Here is a 19185-nt window from a genome sequence, read left to right as displayed (position 1 = left end):
ATCTTTATAATCCACACATATCGCACACAAGAAGAAAACATTCTTACTTACTGAGCACAGCAAAGAAATCTGGCATGTTTATTAAATGTGTGCAGTGGAAGAAAAATGCACTTAAATGAGAGCTCATCTACTTTCCAGGGAACTGCTGTTTGTAGTAGGGCTGCAACGATTCATCGATTAACTCGATTAAATCGATTCTAAAAATTTATCGACACAAATTTACTGTGTCGATGCTTCGTTTAAACTCGGTGTAAGCGGCGCTCCTCACTAGCATTAGCAGCATTAGTGCTGACGTTTTTTTGTGGGTTTATTGGGGGCTGGCAAACCAACATAGAACTGCATTACCGCCACCTACTGGACTGGAGTGTGAATCACTCACGTATACACAAGCACACATTCTAAAAAGCTCTCCGTCGCTGCGATGGATTTCATTTAACACAGAGTGGATCATCTAGAGTTGCCACCTGTCTCGTAAAATACAGAACCCCGTATGTTACGGGACTCCGTGGAATACGGCTCCGTAACATGCGGGGTTCCGTACTTTACGGGACGGGTGGCAACTGTCGCTGACATGCATTTCCACGCCTCCACTGCTCTCTGTGTGTCTGTGTGTGTTGTGCTCGCTGAGAATTTCAGCTGTTATTTTTGTCTTTACTTCAGCTGTAGCTACCAGAACTAGTTTGCTAGCGAGCGCAGGCCATTAGCACTAGCGATGGTTCGGTACCGGAAGGCCCGCCCCCCAGGACTGAGGGGCTCCTTAAAAATATTTTTTATACTTTAATCCCTTATTAGTGACTAAATATAGACCTGCAGTAGAAACGTATTTTCGAGAATGCTTGTGAATACAAAGCATTACACCATTACTCACACATGCGCCATGGCTCCCGCAGCCACTAGTTTTTGAAAACACTCATAGCAGGCAGCGGTTTTAACTGCGCAAGCGCAAAGAGGCGAAGCTGTGACGGTGAGCTCAAGTAGTGAAAAAAGGAAAAGTTTTTCCAGCGTCCAAAACAGCAGCTTTTTCTTTTAGTAACCACCATTAAATCTGTGAAACAGCTGGAGGTCCTTCATCAAGCACCTGATCAGCAAGTGTTAAGGTGAAGAAAAGAGAACTTTGTAGCTGCTCCATTCACCGCTGTTTGTTCACATGGCGAGAAACTGCATTACGGAAGTTAAAATATGCAGATAAACTGTTAATAAAAAAAAGTATTTCTTATCCGATTACTCGATTAATCGCTGGAATAATCGATAGAATACTCGATTACTAAAATAATCGTTTTATGCAGCCCTAGTTTGTAGATGAGGCCATGCCTGTGATGTTTTGCTCAACTGGCAACAACAATCTCACTGAATCATGGCAACAAGTATATTCTTTGCTGGATCTGTGACACTCATCACCACAAGCCAAGGTAGAAAGTATGCCGAATATTAAGGCCAATGTACTGTAGAGTGTTTAAAAGTTAATAATAATAAAGAGGTTTAAGAGCCACAGAGGCAGTTCACTGAACTTAACAGTCTACAAGAGCAAATTACAACACAACACTTTCCAGAATCATCAATTTTTCCTTTCTTGAGGTAAACCACAGGGGACGTTTTCTAACTTTCTGTTTAGCAGAAATCAGCTCCACTTAAAGCTGTGTGTACAGTGTAGCTCGGTTTACATTCAAATGAACTTATTTGCTGCCTGTTTTTATCCACGTGTGCTATTTGAAAACTAGGAAAAGCTAAAACATGGTTATATAACTAACAGCGTGCCAGCCAAACCTCAAATGGTAAGAAAGTAAGTATAGAGCATACTCTGTGACGTCACATACTGTACCTCATGTTTGCCATCATTTATCCTCATGCTTCTGTTTCCAACTCACTCTCTTTTTATATTATTTTACACCTCAGCCAAGAATGTAAAAGTTGTCATTGTCATTTCAATTTTTGCCATTTTTCCTTCTTCCACAAACAGCAGTGTGGTCTGTGGGTGTCCAAGGAGCTGAAAATCCAGCTTTTCCATGTACTTATTTGTATAGCACTTTTCTTGTCTTTTTGACCACTCAGGCTTTATCTGCATCAGCAACAAAATTAGAATAACCAATTACCTTAAAATGTTGTGGGAGGAAAGCAGAGCAGCTGTAGAAAACATACCAGCCAACGGGAGAATGAAGACCCTAGGAAGGTTCTTCTCGCTGTGAGGTAACAGCCATAGTAGTCACGACTGTCACCGTATATGTTATAATGTCTAATGAAGCTGTGGAGTCTCTGTATGCTGTGATAGAGACTTTGGAAGTGACAGACCTAATGCACCAAATCTAGACAATGGAGCATCAGGCAGTGACCATCTGAGGTCAAAGCTAATAAAGCCAAAAACCTCTGCATATTATTGCTACGTTAGGCACAAAAATGAAGAGACATTTTAAAGGGAAGAAAGCTGCCTTCTTACCCTTACAGCTCACAGGTCTTTTGATCGGTTTCACTTCTTAACCGCCCTGCCCACATTAGCTGCAGCATGCGTATGAAAGCACTGAAAAGACACGGTTTAGCCAGTAAGGCGGGAAGAAGACGACTCTAGTCTGGTTTAATAACACCAGCACAGGAGGAGAATAAACAGCTGTTCTTTAACAGAGTCTACCTTACTGTCATTCATTACAGACCTGTTCAGAGTCTACGCAGCCTTTCTCCATGTGCTGGAGATGTTTCTGATTTGAGTTAAACACAGACAGGAAACCGTATGTCTAAACTCTGCAGTGTGGCTGGCCTACACAACAACACGCACACACACACAACACACACAGACAGACATACACAGAGACACAGTTTTTCCTCTCAGCACCGTGAGAGGCACACAGAACCCAGCTGTGTGTCTATGACCACACTGAGGATTCCCCGAACTTTGTTATGTGTGATGCAAGTGCTGCATTTCCATTTCCTGTTTGTGGTGACGGTGCATTCTCAAATCATTCCACAAGACAGTAGCAACTGTAATGAGACCCTTAAAAAAATAGCCACAACATTTTGAACTTTGCAAGCAGTCTTACTGTACGTGCCAAAACACACTCTGTTTCCTTGTCAGTGGTTTGAAGAAAGGTCGGAGAAGAGCGAGAAGAAGCAGGGGTGTGAGAAGATGATAGAATGAAGAATAATGGCTTGTCAGTAAATGAAAGTAGCAGTGATGAAAGTGACCGAACAAATAATGTGGAGAGTCAAAGAACAACCGATTGACTTTCAAGTCAAATATGAGGAAGGAGTGTTGATGTGTTGTTCTAAAAGCTGTTGATTTTAGGGTTGATCAAGCATGTGTGCAATAATGGCTGAAACGAGATGAAAATGAACTGTTTGCTATCTGTAGTCTTTTTCTGTTTTCTGTTTCTTTTGCCACACTTGAGCTGGTGTGGTTAGAATAAGTTCTTTGTTTTTTCTCCTGTGTAGCCAAACACTTTCAAAACAAAATGCACAAAAACATATTTTTTAGAGAATGGAGCAGTTTGCACTTTAAAAAAAAAACAAACAAACAAAAAAACAGGAGAAGGAGCCAAACTGTTTTGAAAGACCCCCAATTTTGCAGTACTGTGCTGCTAAAAATGACTGAACCAAAAAAGTTGAAGTTTGTGAAACCAAAAGAATGAGCTGAAAGATTCTAAACTGGGAAACTCCAGAAATGATCCTCTTTGGCTTCAGGAAAATGCAAACGCAGCTATAAGTTAATTCAGATTTTTTAGGTACTCACTTGGGGAGAATATTAATCTGTTGTTACACTCCTCTTCAGCACAGGAGCAGAAATGAGCCATCCCGCTTGTTGTGTTCTTTTCCTTCATCACACAGGTGGAGCTGTTGTAGTCATCCAGCATAACGCCGTACAGCGGGATGGCTGGGTTGTGACAGAGAGTTTCTATTGAGAAACTGGTCTCATTCTTCCTCCTTAAAGACACAGAGGTATATTACTTAGCAGTTGATACCTTAAGGGCCATCTAGATGCCATCTAGTTAGTTAATCACATCTCAGAGATGAAGATAGTTTACGTCTCTTGGGTACCTACCAGACAGAAACACAGACCTCAGCGGAGTATTCACAGGTGGATGTGATGGAGCAGTTGGTCTCACAGGTACCTATGCCGTTGCAGGAGGAAAGCCTCAGATCACAGAACTTACAAAGTTGATGCAGGTGATAAAAGGGAAGACCTGCAAAACACACACACAAAATATGCATTAGTTTCATGTTCCCATCAAGTGCTGCCATCACAGTGGCCAAAATGTCCTCACCTGTATAAAAGGAAACAAAATCTAATTGGTGAAGAAATGTATGACACTCCAAGATCTTCGCACTAGTGGGGCTGCAAATTTCTGTCAGTATATTTCATGGGGGATGAGGGGAATGACTCGCCCATCACTGGGGGTGAGGTCACTGTGGTGATTAAACAACTCCTTGGTGGCAGGGCCCCTGGGGTGGACAAGATTCGCCCTGAATTCCTGAAGGCTCTGGATGTTGTAGGACTGTCTTGGTTGACACACTTCTGCAACATCACATGGAGATGGTGCCACTGGACTGGCAGACCGGGGTGGTGTTCCCCATCTTTAAGAGGGGAGACCGGAGGGTGTGCTCCAACTATCAGTGGATCACACTCCTCAGTCTCCCCGGTAAGGTCTATGCCAGGGTGCTGGAAAGGAGGGTTCGTCTGTTAGTTGAACCTCGGATTCAAGAGAAACAATGCAGTTTTCATTCTGGTTGCAGAACGCTGGACCAACTCTTCATCCTCTCGAGAATATTCAAGCGTACTTGGGAGTTTGCCCATCCAGTCTACATGCGACCATGGGGTCCCCCCGGATGAGCTGGTGGAGGTGGCTGGGGAAAGGCAGGTCTGGGCTTCTCTGCTTAGGCTGCTGCCCCCACAGCCTGCCCCCGGATGAGTGGAAGAAAATGGATAGATAGATAGATGGATATATTTCATGTTCAATGTGTTCACATTGTGGTGACTAGTGAAACAAGTGCCTGGAACCGAACTCGTCCTATATTTAACTGGACACCACCGAATTTAATGTATGTAATCTCAAAACTTTACAAAAATTCTGTCTAAAACTCACTGAACAGCTGAATATGAGGAGCTACAGCTTCTGCCAAACCTATTTGAAAAATGGAGCCTCAAAGAAATGCGTGACAACAAACAACAATACTCTTGTTCTGTTGCTTGTGTGTGTGCATGCCTGTGTGTGCGCAATTGTTATGAAACGTACTTGGTAAAGAGGGTGATAAGCCGCAACAATCACCCCCGGAGCCAGAGATACACTCAGGAAACTCAGGCTGCCCACAGCCACCCATGAGCACTGAAGACACGAGATCACATCCCGATGACAACCATGTGTCCAAACAAAGAGGGCGGTCCCACAGCCAAAGGGCATAAGCCCCAGAGAATGGTGGGCAGCTGCCTCGCCAGAGGCCGGTCATCCCTGCACGAGCCAGGGAAAGGCCCCAGGACCGCGGGCGCCCGAGAGCCACCCAGGGTCCTGCCCCCCATCCCCTGCACACAGAAGTAGCCCGTGCCCACCTGAACCACAACCCTCAAGGAAGCAGGCCAACAACCATGCCAAAACAGGCAGGCCCGTTCCCAGGAACCACTCCTCCTGGGTGGGCAGCAATAACCAGTGGGGAGCAAACACAGGCATAGCAAGCCCAAGACTCAGGACCCAGGACCAGCCATACATGCACACATGCATGCATGCATGCATATACACACACACACACACACACACACACACACACACACACACACACACACACACACACACACACACCAACGCGGGCGAATGAGTTCCCCCAGAGCCAGCAGCCACCCCAGAATGCAGTCAACACAACCCCTGACACTCTAGCCAGTGCCCTGGGTGCAGGAAACAGGGGTGTGAAAAGACCTGCCTGCTCCCCTATTCGCTCATCTAGAAGGTGAAAATATGAGTTCATGTGTGGGAATATGTGAGTGTATGAGGTGTAAAAAATGAGTGAGTCTGTATGCAACACTGTTAACTGTACACAATTACACATAAAGTAGGCCGGAGCACCATGAAAGCATCATCTGCCTGATTTAACTATGGTCTGAACCATAAACAACTGTCAACATAGATAGCCACTACCAGGGAAACATTTCCATCTCTTAGCCACATTATGTGCCTGGATCAGCCACCTTAAATGCGCTAAATGGGTCCAACAGAAACCAGGAAGCTATACAGAAACAGGTCAAAACCAGACTTAAGCACGAACACAGACAACCACAGCTGAATCAATACTCAGCCTGTATTGAGCTACAGCATTTCCTTACCTCTAAATGCTTCAGATAAACAACTTTAAACTCTAGCATGTAAGCATTTGCATATCCAGATATCCAAGTGCATGCAACACTGTACATTGTACACTAGACATTATGAAGAGTAGCTTCTAAACTAAATCAGATTTTCATTTTTATTACAACTTGTGAATAAAAGACAGTTTAAACTTTTACACTTGGTTCTAAATGGTGCAGTTTTACAGGAAATTAGAGCAGAATGGATCAATATGCAACTTGCAAAGGTAAAATCATGCAAGAAATGACTCACGAGGTTTTCAAAGAACATAATACATAATGTGGCTAAATTCTAAATAGGGCACAGACTTAGAAGTGGCTATTTGTCATTTGTTTTACATGTTTGCAAAGTTTGGCCTGAAATCAGTTCTGTCTTCATTTCTACCTCGCAAAAAAAAGAACAATCAGCTCTCAGATATTGTTTGATCTAATCTCTGGATGATTGGAAGGTACTGCCTGTGGTGCCTACAGTGGCTCACGCAATCAGTTCAATCTTATCCTTGCCATTCTCCTTTGCATGGCTCAAACCGCCTACGCCTCTCTGATCTTTCTTTGCTCTGTGACATGTTCAGACGTGTCTGTCTGACTCCAAGCCATCGGACTGCTGGCCTAGGAGAAACTGTAAAAAACAAGCTAAGCCACGATCTCATATCGAGGTTACAGAGATTAAATATGCCTTTTAAAGCTTTATTTTGAAGTGTAGAATGGGCAGGAAGAGTTCTCTGTGTGGCTTTGTGTTCAAATAATCTTTAGTCTCTGGGTGGGACAGAAGCTCTGTGTATAGTGTGCAGGTGTTGTGGTGCAAAAGGATGATTTTAATGTTGTGGAAACTCTTCTTGTGCTGGGAGGTCTGAGCTTAAGGCCTCAATGCCTCCAAGAATTTGTCAAGGTTCAGCTTCACTGAGCAGAACTCTGAACTCCTACACCTCTGGTTAACACCAAGCTCTGGGGCTAAAGAGTGAAGTCACAACAAAAGTGTCAAAAACTGCAGTTCCTGGAGTAGCCACTTGAGTTGGGGACATTATAAAATACCCAGGTGTAGTAGATTAAAAAGTATATTTACAGCCTAGTACGAATTCTTCATTCTTGCTGATAACTTAGCACTCCACACTCTCGTCCTATCACTTTTTCAAGTTGAGGCTTGAAAAACACCAACATCGAGACTTCAAAATACGAGTCCAGCAAATAGTGGATGGTGTTACAGTGGCTATGTCCATCTTTTATGTACAGTTTGTGTTTGCAGTCCTGATAGTGTTTGATCTAGCAGCTGCTTTACTAGCTACGCTAACTCCGCACAATAATAACTGAAAAAGAAAAAAAATGAGTCCTTGGGTTTTACCATTTATTTTCTGAAATAAATGGTACTCCAAAGTTACTCCAGCTTGAACCCTTTTTGGACATTTCCAATTTGAATACATTTTCTTTATCAAGAGAACTTCGTAGGCGATATAGCCAATACTGATCATAGTGAAACTAGACTTCGAAAGTAGAGACACATCAAAGGTAAAAGCAACAGCTTTTATTGTAAAAGACTCTCACGTGGACAAACAAAGTCTTGTGGATGCAAAGAAATCTTTAGCACGGTGAATAGCGTGCAACGAATCAAGAGCATGCGCCAGGATTTGGGCAAACATTAATCACCAACAACTGAAAGGATTTCGAACCTTAGAGGATTCAGCACTAGATACAAACCCCTCAGTAAGCTTTCAGTGGATCTGTTATGCTTGTCATTATTTTCAGATAGACACATAAGGTAAAAAGCCAAAGTTTAAAAAAAAATTAAGTCAGCAAACGTGCAAGCATGAACCTAAAGCTCTATCTTCAGACATCTCTAAATGCTCAATTTTAGTCTTTTCCTTCTCTTGGCTCTGTATGATGTCACTGACAGGAGATATCCTTTATTTGGTTATCTTAGATACACAGTTCTGCCTATGAACACAGCAGCTCCACCTGCCTGCTGCTCAAATTTGCTAGCGAAGGGCAACCAATCAGAAGAAAATTGGCTTAAACTAAGGGTGACATTCTTTTTTGAACTGTCAGCCATGAAAAGCTATTCAAATAAAAATATGAGCTGGAAATGAGTGTAATAAGTCCATGTTAAAGAAAAAAACAAACAGAAGCCAAGTTGCATTTTCCAAAAAAAAAAAAACAAATGCAAAGAGGAAAGTGTGGAGAAAAACATGGAACAGCTCATGGTGAAAAAACCCAAACCACCTCATTTGTCAAACACTGTTATACTTCCATCTTGGTTTGGGTGCTTTAAATATAAATGGCTACAAGCAGAGCCGACATTTGTTATTTTACTGCTGATGGAAGTGTTTCACTATACAGCAGGTCAAAGATGTGAAACATATGTCCATAGCAGGGTTCGAGGATGAAGAGATGGAATATTCTCAGCTGTCTCCTGAACTCAGTGCACCTGCAGTCTGCTTACAGAGGACCAGACTGAAGGCAGAGAGACGCTACAACAGGATGGTCTGAAAGCAGTTAGGGTGGGAGAGCACTGTGATTTAATTTGACTTCATGTGTATTTGTTCAGTTACTTCTGAGTCAATGAGTCACAATCACTGATTCAGAATGAAGCAGTTTATGTCAGTCATGAAATGCTAATACGGCTTGAGCTCGCTGCCTGAGCTAATGAAACATAGTGCTGTAAAGAATTCTTGGATTACCTACTTTACTTAACATCATCAGATTTTCAGATAAATACATCCTTAAGAAACTCCTTCACAGAGTGAGTAAAGAAAGATGACATCTGATATGACAGATAGTCAATTCACTCTGATGAAAGGGGCCCCCTAGCTGGCAAACAACAACAACAGCCCTCACACATCTGAAATCTAAGGCACAGACAAAACAACTGCAGTCTGTGCTATCGTAAAATCAACTGACACACCAGCACATCTGCGAAGTCCAAGTGTAAAACCCGACCAGACCAGAGGAGGGCTTCGGGCGCTCATTACCCTCCCTGTGCACCACTAAACTCCACAGATTCTCCTTTAAGGCCTCAGCTTGCAGTGTGTGTTTACATGGGTGGGTGACACCCGATCATAGTCTGCACAAACCGAGTTATTCATTTAACAGGAAGCGCAGTTAATATATTTTCAAGGCACATTCCGTCACACCGAGCCTAGTTTGGGGCAGGACAGAGAGCGTGAAATAGCAGAGCGCTCACACCCACACACAACCTCAGAGACAAATAAAAGTGGCTGATTTAGTGCAGCAAAGTGCCACAGAAACTACATCACTCTGAATAAGTAACACAGCTAGAGTTACACACTGAGCCCACTACGAATTTTATGATGTTGATTAATCTTTATTGTACACTTGTGCAATACTGATTACACATTAAGAGCTCATTAACAGTGACTGCTGGTCTATTTTCACACTATCTATAACTGTTTTTTTATTCTGCTAACAATCCTTATTTTATGTCTGAATAGGAAGACTATTGCAAAACTAAATTCCAAATTTATGTTAACAGCACTTCTGATCGTAGATGGGTGGAGCTGGCAGCCTTACCCCCCTTTACTTTGAAGTTTCAGCAGGCTGCCGGTGCAGCGAGTTGAAGGATAACTGTGCATGAAGGTCTGTGGTGTGATTTGGGTGATTGTTCCAGCTGCTAAAGCTCTTCTAAAGAAGCCTCTTTTATTACCACTGCACTTTTTCCTGCTGTGAGTCCATGTGTAAGAATTATAGTATGAAAGCACAAGTGACCTCAGTAAATCTCGGGAAAGTGGAGGAGAAAAGTGTGGACTGTCATTAACTGTGCTCTTCGTGGCTTCTGAAGGAGCTGTAATTGAAATATAAGATCTCTTCGTGCTGCACGAGGGAAATCGTGCAACTGTGACTGACTTCCATCTGGCACTCAGACCAATGAATAACCACAATAAAAAAAACCCCAACTTGTTAGTGGCAGAGAAAGTGAAGAGTGAAAAGTACACTCTATTGCCAAATGTCTTCACTCACCCATTCAAATCATTGCATTCAGGTGTTCCAATCACTTCCATGGCCACAGGTGTATAAACCAAGCACCTAGGCATGCAGACTGCTTCTACAAAAGTTTGCGAAAGAATGGGTCGCTCTCAGGAGCTCAGAGAATTCCAGCATGGTACTGTGATAGGATGCCACCTGCGCAATAAGTCCAGTAGTGAAAATTTCTTGCTATTAAATATTCCAAGGACAAGGTCCATAAAGACATGTATGACTGAGTTTGGTGTGGAAGAATTTGAATGGTCTGCACAGAGTCCTGACTTCAACCTGACAGAACACCTTTGGGATGAATTAGAGAGGAGACTGGGAGCCAGGCCTTCCAGGCCTTCCAGAAGAAATGCGCTTCCAGAAGAACGGTCAAAAATTCCCATAAACACACTCCTAAATCTTCTGGAAAGCCTTCCCAGAAGAATTGAAGCTGTTAAGAACGGAATGTCACTCAAGTTCATATGCGTGTGAAGGAATTTGGCAATATAGTGCAACTAGTATTTACATGAGGAAGGAGCATACTCAAGTATAAATTTTTAAATAACAATGTTTAAAAAATTCTGTATGCTGAACTACTTTGCTAACAGGAATTGTGTTAACTGATTTGAAAGGACATCAGTGCTATGGCATTTCAAATACACTTCAGTCAGCCAAAACATTGCAGCCACTGACAGACCTGAGCAACTTCAACACTGTGGCCTAATGGTAGGGACTATGGGGTACTATACTCCTAGTCAACAGCAGCACTCTACTGATAATGACCCAAAGATGAACAAACCATGAATTGGTAACAGCAGGCTCAACCTCTCTACTTATACCTCTTTTCCAAAAATGCAGTGCCACTGCTCCTTTTGGGCACTACCATGCAATTTCACAGGTTGGAGGTCTTATATAGTGTTATGTCACAGAGCTTAAGGTCATTTCTACTGGAAGAATATTTCAACAACAAGAATCTATGGGCTTCATCTAGAAATTGTTGGGAAGTTGACAGTAAATGATGTCTATACTTTTTCTTTAGAAGAAACAAGCGAGACACAATATATTATGTAAACTTATATATCTGTATATATCTATATAAGTCTATAAGTCTATCACTATCTACAGCAAAAACGTGCAGCATGCCATCACATCCAGTGTTTTCTAACATCTAAAATCCATGTATAGAAAGAGAAATGCTAACTAAAAGGATACAGAGCACACCGTCATATCAGCTAAGCTACTCCCTCGCTGCTTCTCTTCCTCTTTCCTCATTTTTCCAAACCACTGAGGACACGAGCTAACTGTGGATGGAAGGACAGACAGGAAACCTGACTGCAGTTTATCACCATTATACAGGAAGGACTGCTGGAAAAAGTGAAAAATTTGCACACCAGGCAAACATTTGATAGGTGTGTATCACGTCAAGGCCCTGAAATAACGGGCTCCAAATCGAATACGCTCTCACTGTGAGTACCGGAGTCCTGTTTTAACGCTGAAGTGAGAGATTTCTGCACTCACACAGGCTCACACATGAAAAAACAAAGTATACCATTAAAAAAATGATTTCAGAGTATTTAATATGCTGACATTTCAACTATGCTTTCAGGTATGGGAGTATGCTTGGCTTAATGAGCACACATTCCAGTGTGAAGCAACAGTTCTTCCAGATTTAATCTCGTAAAACCCCTTTAATAGATTTTTAACCACTGACACTTTTCTGGAGCAATACAGCAAATAAAAATGTGAAAATATCTGAGCGGAAACAAGAACCCTTATTCTTTTCCCCGCAGCCCTGTCACTGAAATGTGCAGAGACAACTGGCAGAAGGCTGCTCGGGGCTACATAACTGCCACAGCAGGCGGCTCAGCTCTCCCCCTCTGCTCCTGAAAGTTATCCTCCCACCTCTTTTAATCCACCTCTCACTCCAGTTTGGCCCTAATCCTCTCATTCCTCCCCGTCTTTATCTTCCTCCTCTTTAACTCTCTCTCTCTCAGCCTCCCCTCTGCCACCATCCCTCCTTCTTCTCTAAGACCCGAATACTCCAGCGAAGCGAATCGAGAGTGAAGATTCGACAAATATGGCTAAAAAGAATCAAAGGAAGTCACCTCAGACAGCCTCTCTCTTCTCCAGGCTCAAACACAGTACAGTCAGTGTAAACCTGGCCCCCACACAAGAAGAGCTCTCTAATCAGAATATACATCTTGAGTTGTACAAATCCCCTTTTCAATAAAGCCTACTGATCAGTTTCATCTGTTTTTCCATGACTAACAACTTCAAAATACAATGCAAAAAAATGTATTGTCTGAGGACAAGGATTGGTAAATGCACAGTGACATCTGCCCCAACGCGATGAAGATTCCGTGGAAAGGAAGGAAGACGGGACCTTCCTGTGACATCCTGCTGAGCGGATGGTTATCGACATCAGTTGGAAGCAAGCAAAGAAGAAGAAGGTAAAAACAGCACGGTCCAGCTCTGCTGTTTGGATAACCAGAGATGTCAAGCTGCTCCAGCACTGGGATAGTGGCGAGGAGCTTCCTGCAGCTTGAGGTATTCTGGAGGAATAACATGGAATAAGTGTGTATGTGTGCGCATGTGTGTGTGAGTGGTTGTGTTTTCACGTGTACTAGGCATATGAGGGAGTGTGGGTGGAAGTTTTTAATGTCTTTCTTTGCTTGTGCATGTATGTCTATTTGTGACACATAATGCAGCAAGACCACACAGTCCCTGTGGTATGCGGGATTTCCAGGTTCAAAATAGGCCCCCGCTGTGGGAGGAGGGCAGGAACAAACAGGAGACAGGGGGAAGAAGGGAAGGAGAAGTCTAATGAGGACAACAAAAGATACGACTTGAGTTTTCATCTTCTTATCAATATTATGCCACAGTTGATCCAACCACATGTCAACAAGGGGAAGTTTCTGCGGTTTACTGACATTACAGTTATCATGGTGTGACAGATGGAAAGTGGCCAAGTCTATTTAACTGACGGTGTTGACACACAGGAGGGAAGGCAGCAGTGCTGCCATGCAAACAGCTTACAAGGAAAGTGAAATTCCTAATGGATAAAAACACTTCTTCACTGTGATCCTGTAGGAACAGAGGAACTGGAGGCCTAACCAGTGTTCCAGACCTCTTTAGAACTGTATTTAAAATGTTGTATAAAATGATATACAGGACTTTCCACCTGATGGAATGGTCCACAAAAGAATGAAAATGCTTCAGTAAGGAACTGAAACAAGTCAGTGTGTTTTTTCCTCTATCCTAACGGGTCAGTCACACTATTTAGCTTTATTCTGTCGAGGGACTCAAATACTGAACGTAGAAGATACATAAATTTATGTCCTTTTATCAACTTCTATAATGCAGGTTTTTAGTGCATTTGATGGGACACCATGTGTGTTACATGTCCTCATCCATGTTTATAATGCACGCTGTGCATGTCTTAAGAGCATCGTGCGTAAACCAGGCGGAGTGACCCTTTAAAGTTAAAGCAGTCAGTGGTTGAGCAAAAGTTCTGCATGAGCAAGAGGCTGCATGCGTTAAACACGAGTGTGAGGCTGTACAACACAAATCCCTTTGGACCATGATTTTCAGACACGTAACTTTTTAATTGTTCAGAAACCTCGTTTAAAATAATCAGTCTACTGAATCCTGTGACCTTTAGATAACCACCAGATCATTTATCTACACTGCAGTGAAAGGTTATCAGACTGTGACAGGGAAAGTTTTTTAGTGCACTGGATATGCTTTAGGCTGCATAGGAAGCATAACTGAGCAGTGTATCAGCCCGCTACGTGAGTCACCTGTTACGCCTCGCTTTTCTCGGCTCTCCGGAGAGCCACGCGTAACGTACTGGAGGGAAAACTGTCCCCAGGCCCATTTAAACTACAGGAATCCGGGTTCGCTTTAAATACACCGCCGCTGGCATTAACGCTGAGTGCAGCGAGCTTCTAACAGTGAACAAGCAGAGACTTTGTCAAAGTTTGGAGAATGTTTAACTCACCGGCAGCCCTGGACTCCAGCAAGACAGATACGAGAAAGACAGATAAAGCTCCCCAAACACTTAGAGAGCAGCGCCGTCCCTTCATGTTTCCGCGTCCCCCTGTTCCAAGATTCTCATTCACATTAAAGTTAAAGTAAAAGAGTCCCGCGGAGGGTGTTAGCTTTGCGTGCCCGTTGTGCGGTGCGCTCCACTCCGCTCAGCAGCTGGAGAGTCACTGCTGAACCATCCATACACACACACGCACACCGTAAATACGCAAACGCACTCACTCTGCTTTGACAGGAAACCGGAGGCGGCAGGAGGGGCTCTCTCTCTCTCTCTCTCTCTCTCTCTCTCCGTGTGTGTGTGTGTGTGTGTGTGTAACCGCCTACCCAAATACTGGAAACTGGAACGATAAACAAGTCATTATACATTTAAATAGTCTCTGAGCTGTGAAAATTTGCCAGCTAGATTTAGAGTACCTTTTCAGACAGTGTACACTTACAGATCGCAGCACAGAGTGAACAACATGTTTTATACACGGGAATAAAGACCTTTGTTTTTCTTACAACATGCAACAATGACTGAAAAGTCTATCTGGCATTATTTTGGATTCTTATCTTTGAAAAGAGACATTCTATATTTTACTATATTTAAGCCATTCACACTTCTTGTCATACTATAATTAGAATAAAGAAGCATTTCTCATTAAATGGAATTATTCTCTTCTCAAAGTCATAGCAGAATAATGACAATACAGCTGAGTTTTAGCAGCCACCTCACTAATAGTTTTTTTTTTTTTTTTTTTAAACATAGTTAATGACTTAAACTATTAAATCCGTGGTTAAGTGGATGAAGGTCGTTATCAGTATGTGCAGAGGAAATCAGGACAGTCATCTGTGTCACAGTTTGGGGCTGCATTTCAGTGTGTGGTAAAAAGTGATATGAATGCAGATTTACAGCACCATCAGATTTTGAATCATGCCATCTGGAAACCATCTGATTAGCTTCATTTCTTTTAAGCAAGGGACTAAGTAAGAAATGAATCATTGCAAGTATAAGTATACTCCATAAAAATTCTCTTGTTCCCTCTGAAAGTGAAAACTAGACAAGCATAAAGTTGGAATACCCACAAAAAGAAACAAGCATACCTCAAAATTATACTAACAGTATACCTATTGTGCTTTTCTGGGATTTCTATCATACAGTATATATGCAAGTGTTTATTTCTTCAAACCACTTTACAGAGGAATTGTTTCATCAACAGAGACCAGCATGAAGCTGCGTCTTTGGCTAATGCAAGAGAAGGCGGTCTTATGTCGATAGGTGGACCAAACGTCCTGCGACTACATTTTTCATGACGATAACGGGCATGCTTACAATCAGGCTACCTATATTATAATTCTATTTTTTCTAAGGTGTTTTTATTTGTGTAAAGTCAATTATAAGCAACAGTGCAGAGAGATACTATGCCATTTGACAAAAGCAGAGCCATTTGACTTTATATACAACAGTCTGTCTGACTCAGCTGAGTCATCATCACTCTGGTCCAATCATTTTCTTGCCCGTCTTCTGCGAGCCAATCAGCCGCTGTCCCGTGTGTTTTAAATCTCAACGCTCTTCTGTCTTTCTGCTGTTCAGGCTGTCGTTCATGCAGCCCACCTCCACCCTATCTCCATTTCATCCTGGTCAGATCCTCATTCAAGTCTCCACCTGCATCATCTTTGCCATCAGCATCAAGACTCAGTGAGGAGGAGGTCCTGTCCTGCTTCCATCCATTGTTGGACTTTGCTCTGCTATGTAGCTTCACTCTAGCCTGTGGAGGAGGTGGTAACACCTTGCCTGGTTGAATTTATTTTATTTTATTAATTTATATAATGCCAAATCACAAGGAACAGGCATCTCACAGTGTTTTGTTCTGAAACCAAGGCTGTGAGCTGCAGTAAAACAGCTTGTTTGAGACAGTGGATGATCTGAGGGGCTGCAACAAGGCCCAGAATAGTAACAACATATTTGTAACTGTAAATCATGCAAACCTTCTCTCATAGAGTCCAAGAGCAACACTACGGAACTGGAAATGAACATCATAAATTCATTATAAGCACAATATTTGAGTCAGTGCTCTGAGGTTCTTTTCACAACAGTATGTCTCAAAACAGGTTGACCTGAACATCAGAATCGCAGGTGTCCAATGACCCCACGTGCATGATCATATACATGTAGATCAGTCCTGCCTGAATCCCACAGAGAGTCTCGTAATCAGAACTGAAACTGATTGACTATAAAATTCTAAAATTTATGTGTTCTCGTGGGAATACCGGCACACTGACTTGTCTGTGCATGTGTGTGTGTGTGTGTGTGTGTGTGTGTGTGTGTGTGTGTGGGTGTATGCAACTGACAAGCTTGCTGACTGACTAACGGCAGTGTTGGCAGCACAGACACTGAGCTCAATGACAGAGTGGTAATGAAGCTGAGCCCATCTGCCTGCTCAATTGATGCTGCAAGTCTGAACATGCTGCTCTCTACCAACACTGGAACTGAGCCACACACTCTCCAGAGTCTCACAGCCCCTTGCCGACCCCTCTTCTGTACCAGTCCTCTAGAGTCCCGCTCCTAAAGCCACAGGTCAGGGCCCGGGGACTCTGTTTGGTTTTGAGGTCCCCTGTGACAGCAATAGTAGAATATGTTTTATAGGCAGGAGCACTGAGTTTCCCTTAAAGTCTAAAAAAAAAGATTTTTATTTTTTGAATTAGTGGGGATTTTCTGGGGTTTTTGGCCTGGATCTTCTTTTGGTGTGAGAACATGCCTGTTCTCTGGTATTGTTGTTTGTTATGTTGTTGTTTTATGTTTATGATTCAGACATTTTCATCTGCTGCTATTATTAACCTGCAGTGGCTTGTGTTTTACATATTCCTTAGTAAAAACTTAGGAAACATGTTATATGACTTTTGGACCTTTTCTTTATGTCCTCATTCCAACAAATTAAATACTTTTAAATGTCTTGTGCATAATTTTAAAACTGTTTCATCTCAGTCTGGGATATCTGGTGCTGTTCTCAGCTACCTGAGGGCGTCTTTCAAAATGACGGTGCTGCAGATTTTCCATAGTTTAAATAGTTATAGAAAGGCATCATGCAGACCCAAACAATGGCACGCAATCTTACTGGCCATTTTTCGGCAAGCGTTTGATTTATACTGTCTGTATACATTCTAGATACAAATCAATTAATATATCAGACTTTTAATTCTCAAGGATCTGCAACTAATACTGAAACCCAGAGAAAGAAAAAAGTCCCGATAGATCACTGTCAACCACACCAGATATCCCAGTGCGCATAAACTGGTAAATGATCCACAGCACTGAATTTTGCTGACCACTGATTGCTGGTGGATCTGAGGAAGTGGTCAGAATTATGTGAAAACTCTATTAGTCAGAGAGTCCAAAAACAAGGAACAATTTATTTCCATGAAAACTCCAACTGTAGCTCAAGACTGTAGTTGTGCACTGAGATCACAGGAGTGCATTCAGTGAAGAGGTTGTTAGTGGTAAATGGATTCCCAAAAGCTGGAACAATGTATAGGATGAGTCAGTGTGTGAGTGAGTGTTTAATCTATTCCGTATTAATTCCAACTGTCACTACCATGTGCAACAGGCCCAACAAGCTCAATATCAACTTGAACGTGCTGGTAAATGATTGACTCCATAAAATCTCAACACATTTAAACCATCAGAGCAGTTTCTTCATGTCCTTGATGGTTAACATCCTGATGTTTTCTGGACCAGGGAATTTTTGCAATCATGGAAACTTGGACACAGATGGGACAGACTTTTTGGAGAGCTATTAAAAGAATATTTTTGATTCATGTGGTATCTGTTTTGTTTCTTTGGCCTCGGGAGACTTATAAGCAGATACACTTCATTTGAGGCTCTGGCTCTGGGACAAAATCATCCATCGAGCCCTGTAGTTCATTTGGCTGCAGAGCTGAATGTTAATTTTGATTTACTCAGTAAAGTTACACAATAGCAATCAAAATGTTGAATTCAACACAGCTGAATATTTACTGTACTGTTTTCTGATAAGCTACATATGGAAGGCTACTCAAAATCTGCAAATCACTGTGAAGGTTTTAGAGTCCCCTCCCAGGACTAAACCAGGGGTCTTTTACCTGCTCGGCAAATGTGTAAACCACCATACTATGGAGCTGCATCTCTGATGAGAAAAATCCTGGTCTTACAATCAAATACGGTCAAAATAAGTGGTTTAAATGGGGAGTGAAGAGAAAGGAATGATCAGGAAATTGGTATGTCCAGGCAAGCAAACACCTTTTTTGTCTTTCCAGTGTTTACATGGATGAATTTACCACTTTACTGTGTGATGGACCCATAGTAGTGCATGTGGTAAGAAGGGTGGGAACCCCATCCCAACAATCAAGATGGAAATTGATCTGGCCTTTTGTGTTTCTGTGCTGCAGAAGCTAAAATGTTTAAAATGTCACAACAGACTGCGAGTGCATCGATGGGCAAACTGAAGCTTGGTAATCACTTCAGCAACATGATGATGCCAAAAAAATCGCCAGGTTTACCACAGTTGGATTATATCATATACAGTATGTTATTAAACTTTGTCTGGCTGTTCAAAGGCCTTAATTAATATGCTTTCAGAAAACAGAATTACCCACTTTAAGGGGTTGCGTATGAGTCCAAGTGTACAATATGATAAAAGCCAGAATTGTTGGTTCTAGCTACTCTCCCTTATCAGACGGTTGTGCAACCAGAAGGGTAAGCTTTGCCAAAAGAGCTTTCAGAACAATTATGAGCACACTTCTTTATTCATACCAAATGTCAACATTGATTTAGATCCTTGTAACACAATCCAGGCATTCTCCGCTCTCATATTAATGTGTTTGAAATGCTTTCAGGGTGACACGATGAG

The 19185-nt window shown here is 42.3% G+C and overlaps 1 protein-coding gene across 1 annotated transcript in view; it reads right to left on the bottom strand.

The window, feature by feature from the left end:
* Window positions 1–14506, bottom strand: part of LOC115795069 (TGF-beta receptor type-2-like) — a 37161-nt gene extending 22655 nt beyond the window's left edge. Inside the window, exons 1-3 of the mRNA XM_030750842.1 lie at window positions 14274–14506; window positions 4025–4166; window positions 3716–3906 (exon numbers count right to left, since the gene is read on the bottom strand). Coding sequence (XP_030606702.1) covers window positions 3716–3906; window positions 4025–4166; window positions 14274–14358 — 418 coding nt within the window. The 5' untranslated portion in view covers window positions 14359–14506. The remainder of the gene's footprint in view (window positions 1–3715; window positions 3907–4024; window positions 4167–14273) is intronic.
* Window positions 14507–19185: the final 4679 nt, after the last annotated feature.

This window comes from Archocentrus centrarchus, chromosome 16 (assembly GCF_007364275.1).
Source record: "Archocentrus centrarchus isolate MPI-CPG fArcCen1 chromosome 16, fArcCen1, whole genome shotgun sequence".
In the NCBI taxonomy this organism is placed as follows: domain Eukaryota; kingdom Metazoa; phylum Chordata; class Actinopteri; order Cichliformes; family Cichlidae; genus Archocentrus; species Archocentrus centrarchus.
Note: the sequence above shows the minus strand (reverse complement) of the source record. Positions and strands in the feature narration are given on the sequence as shown.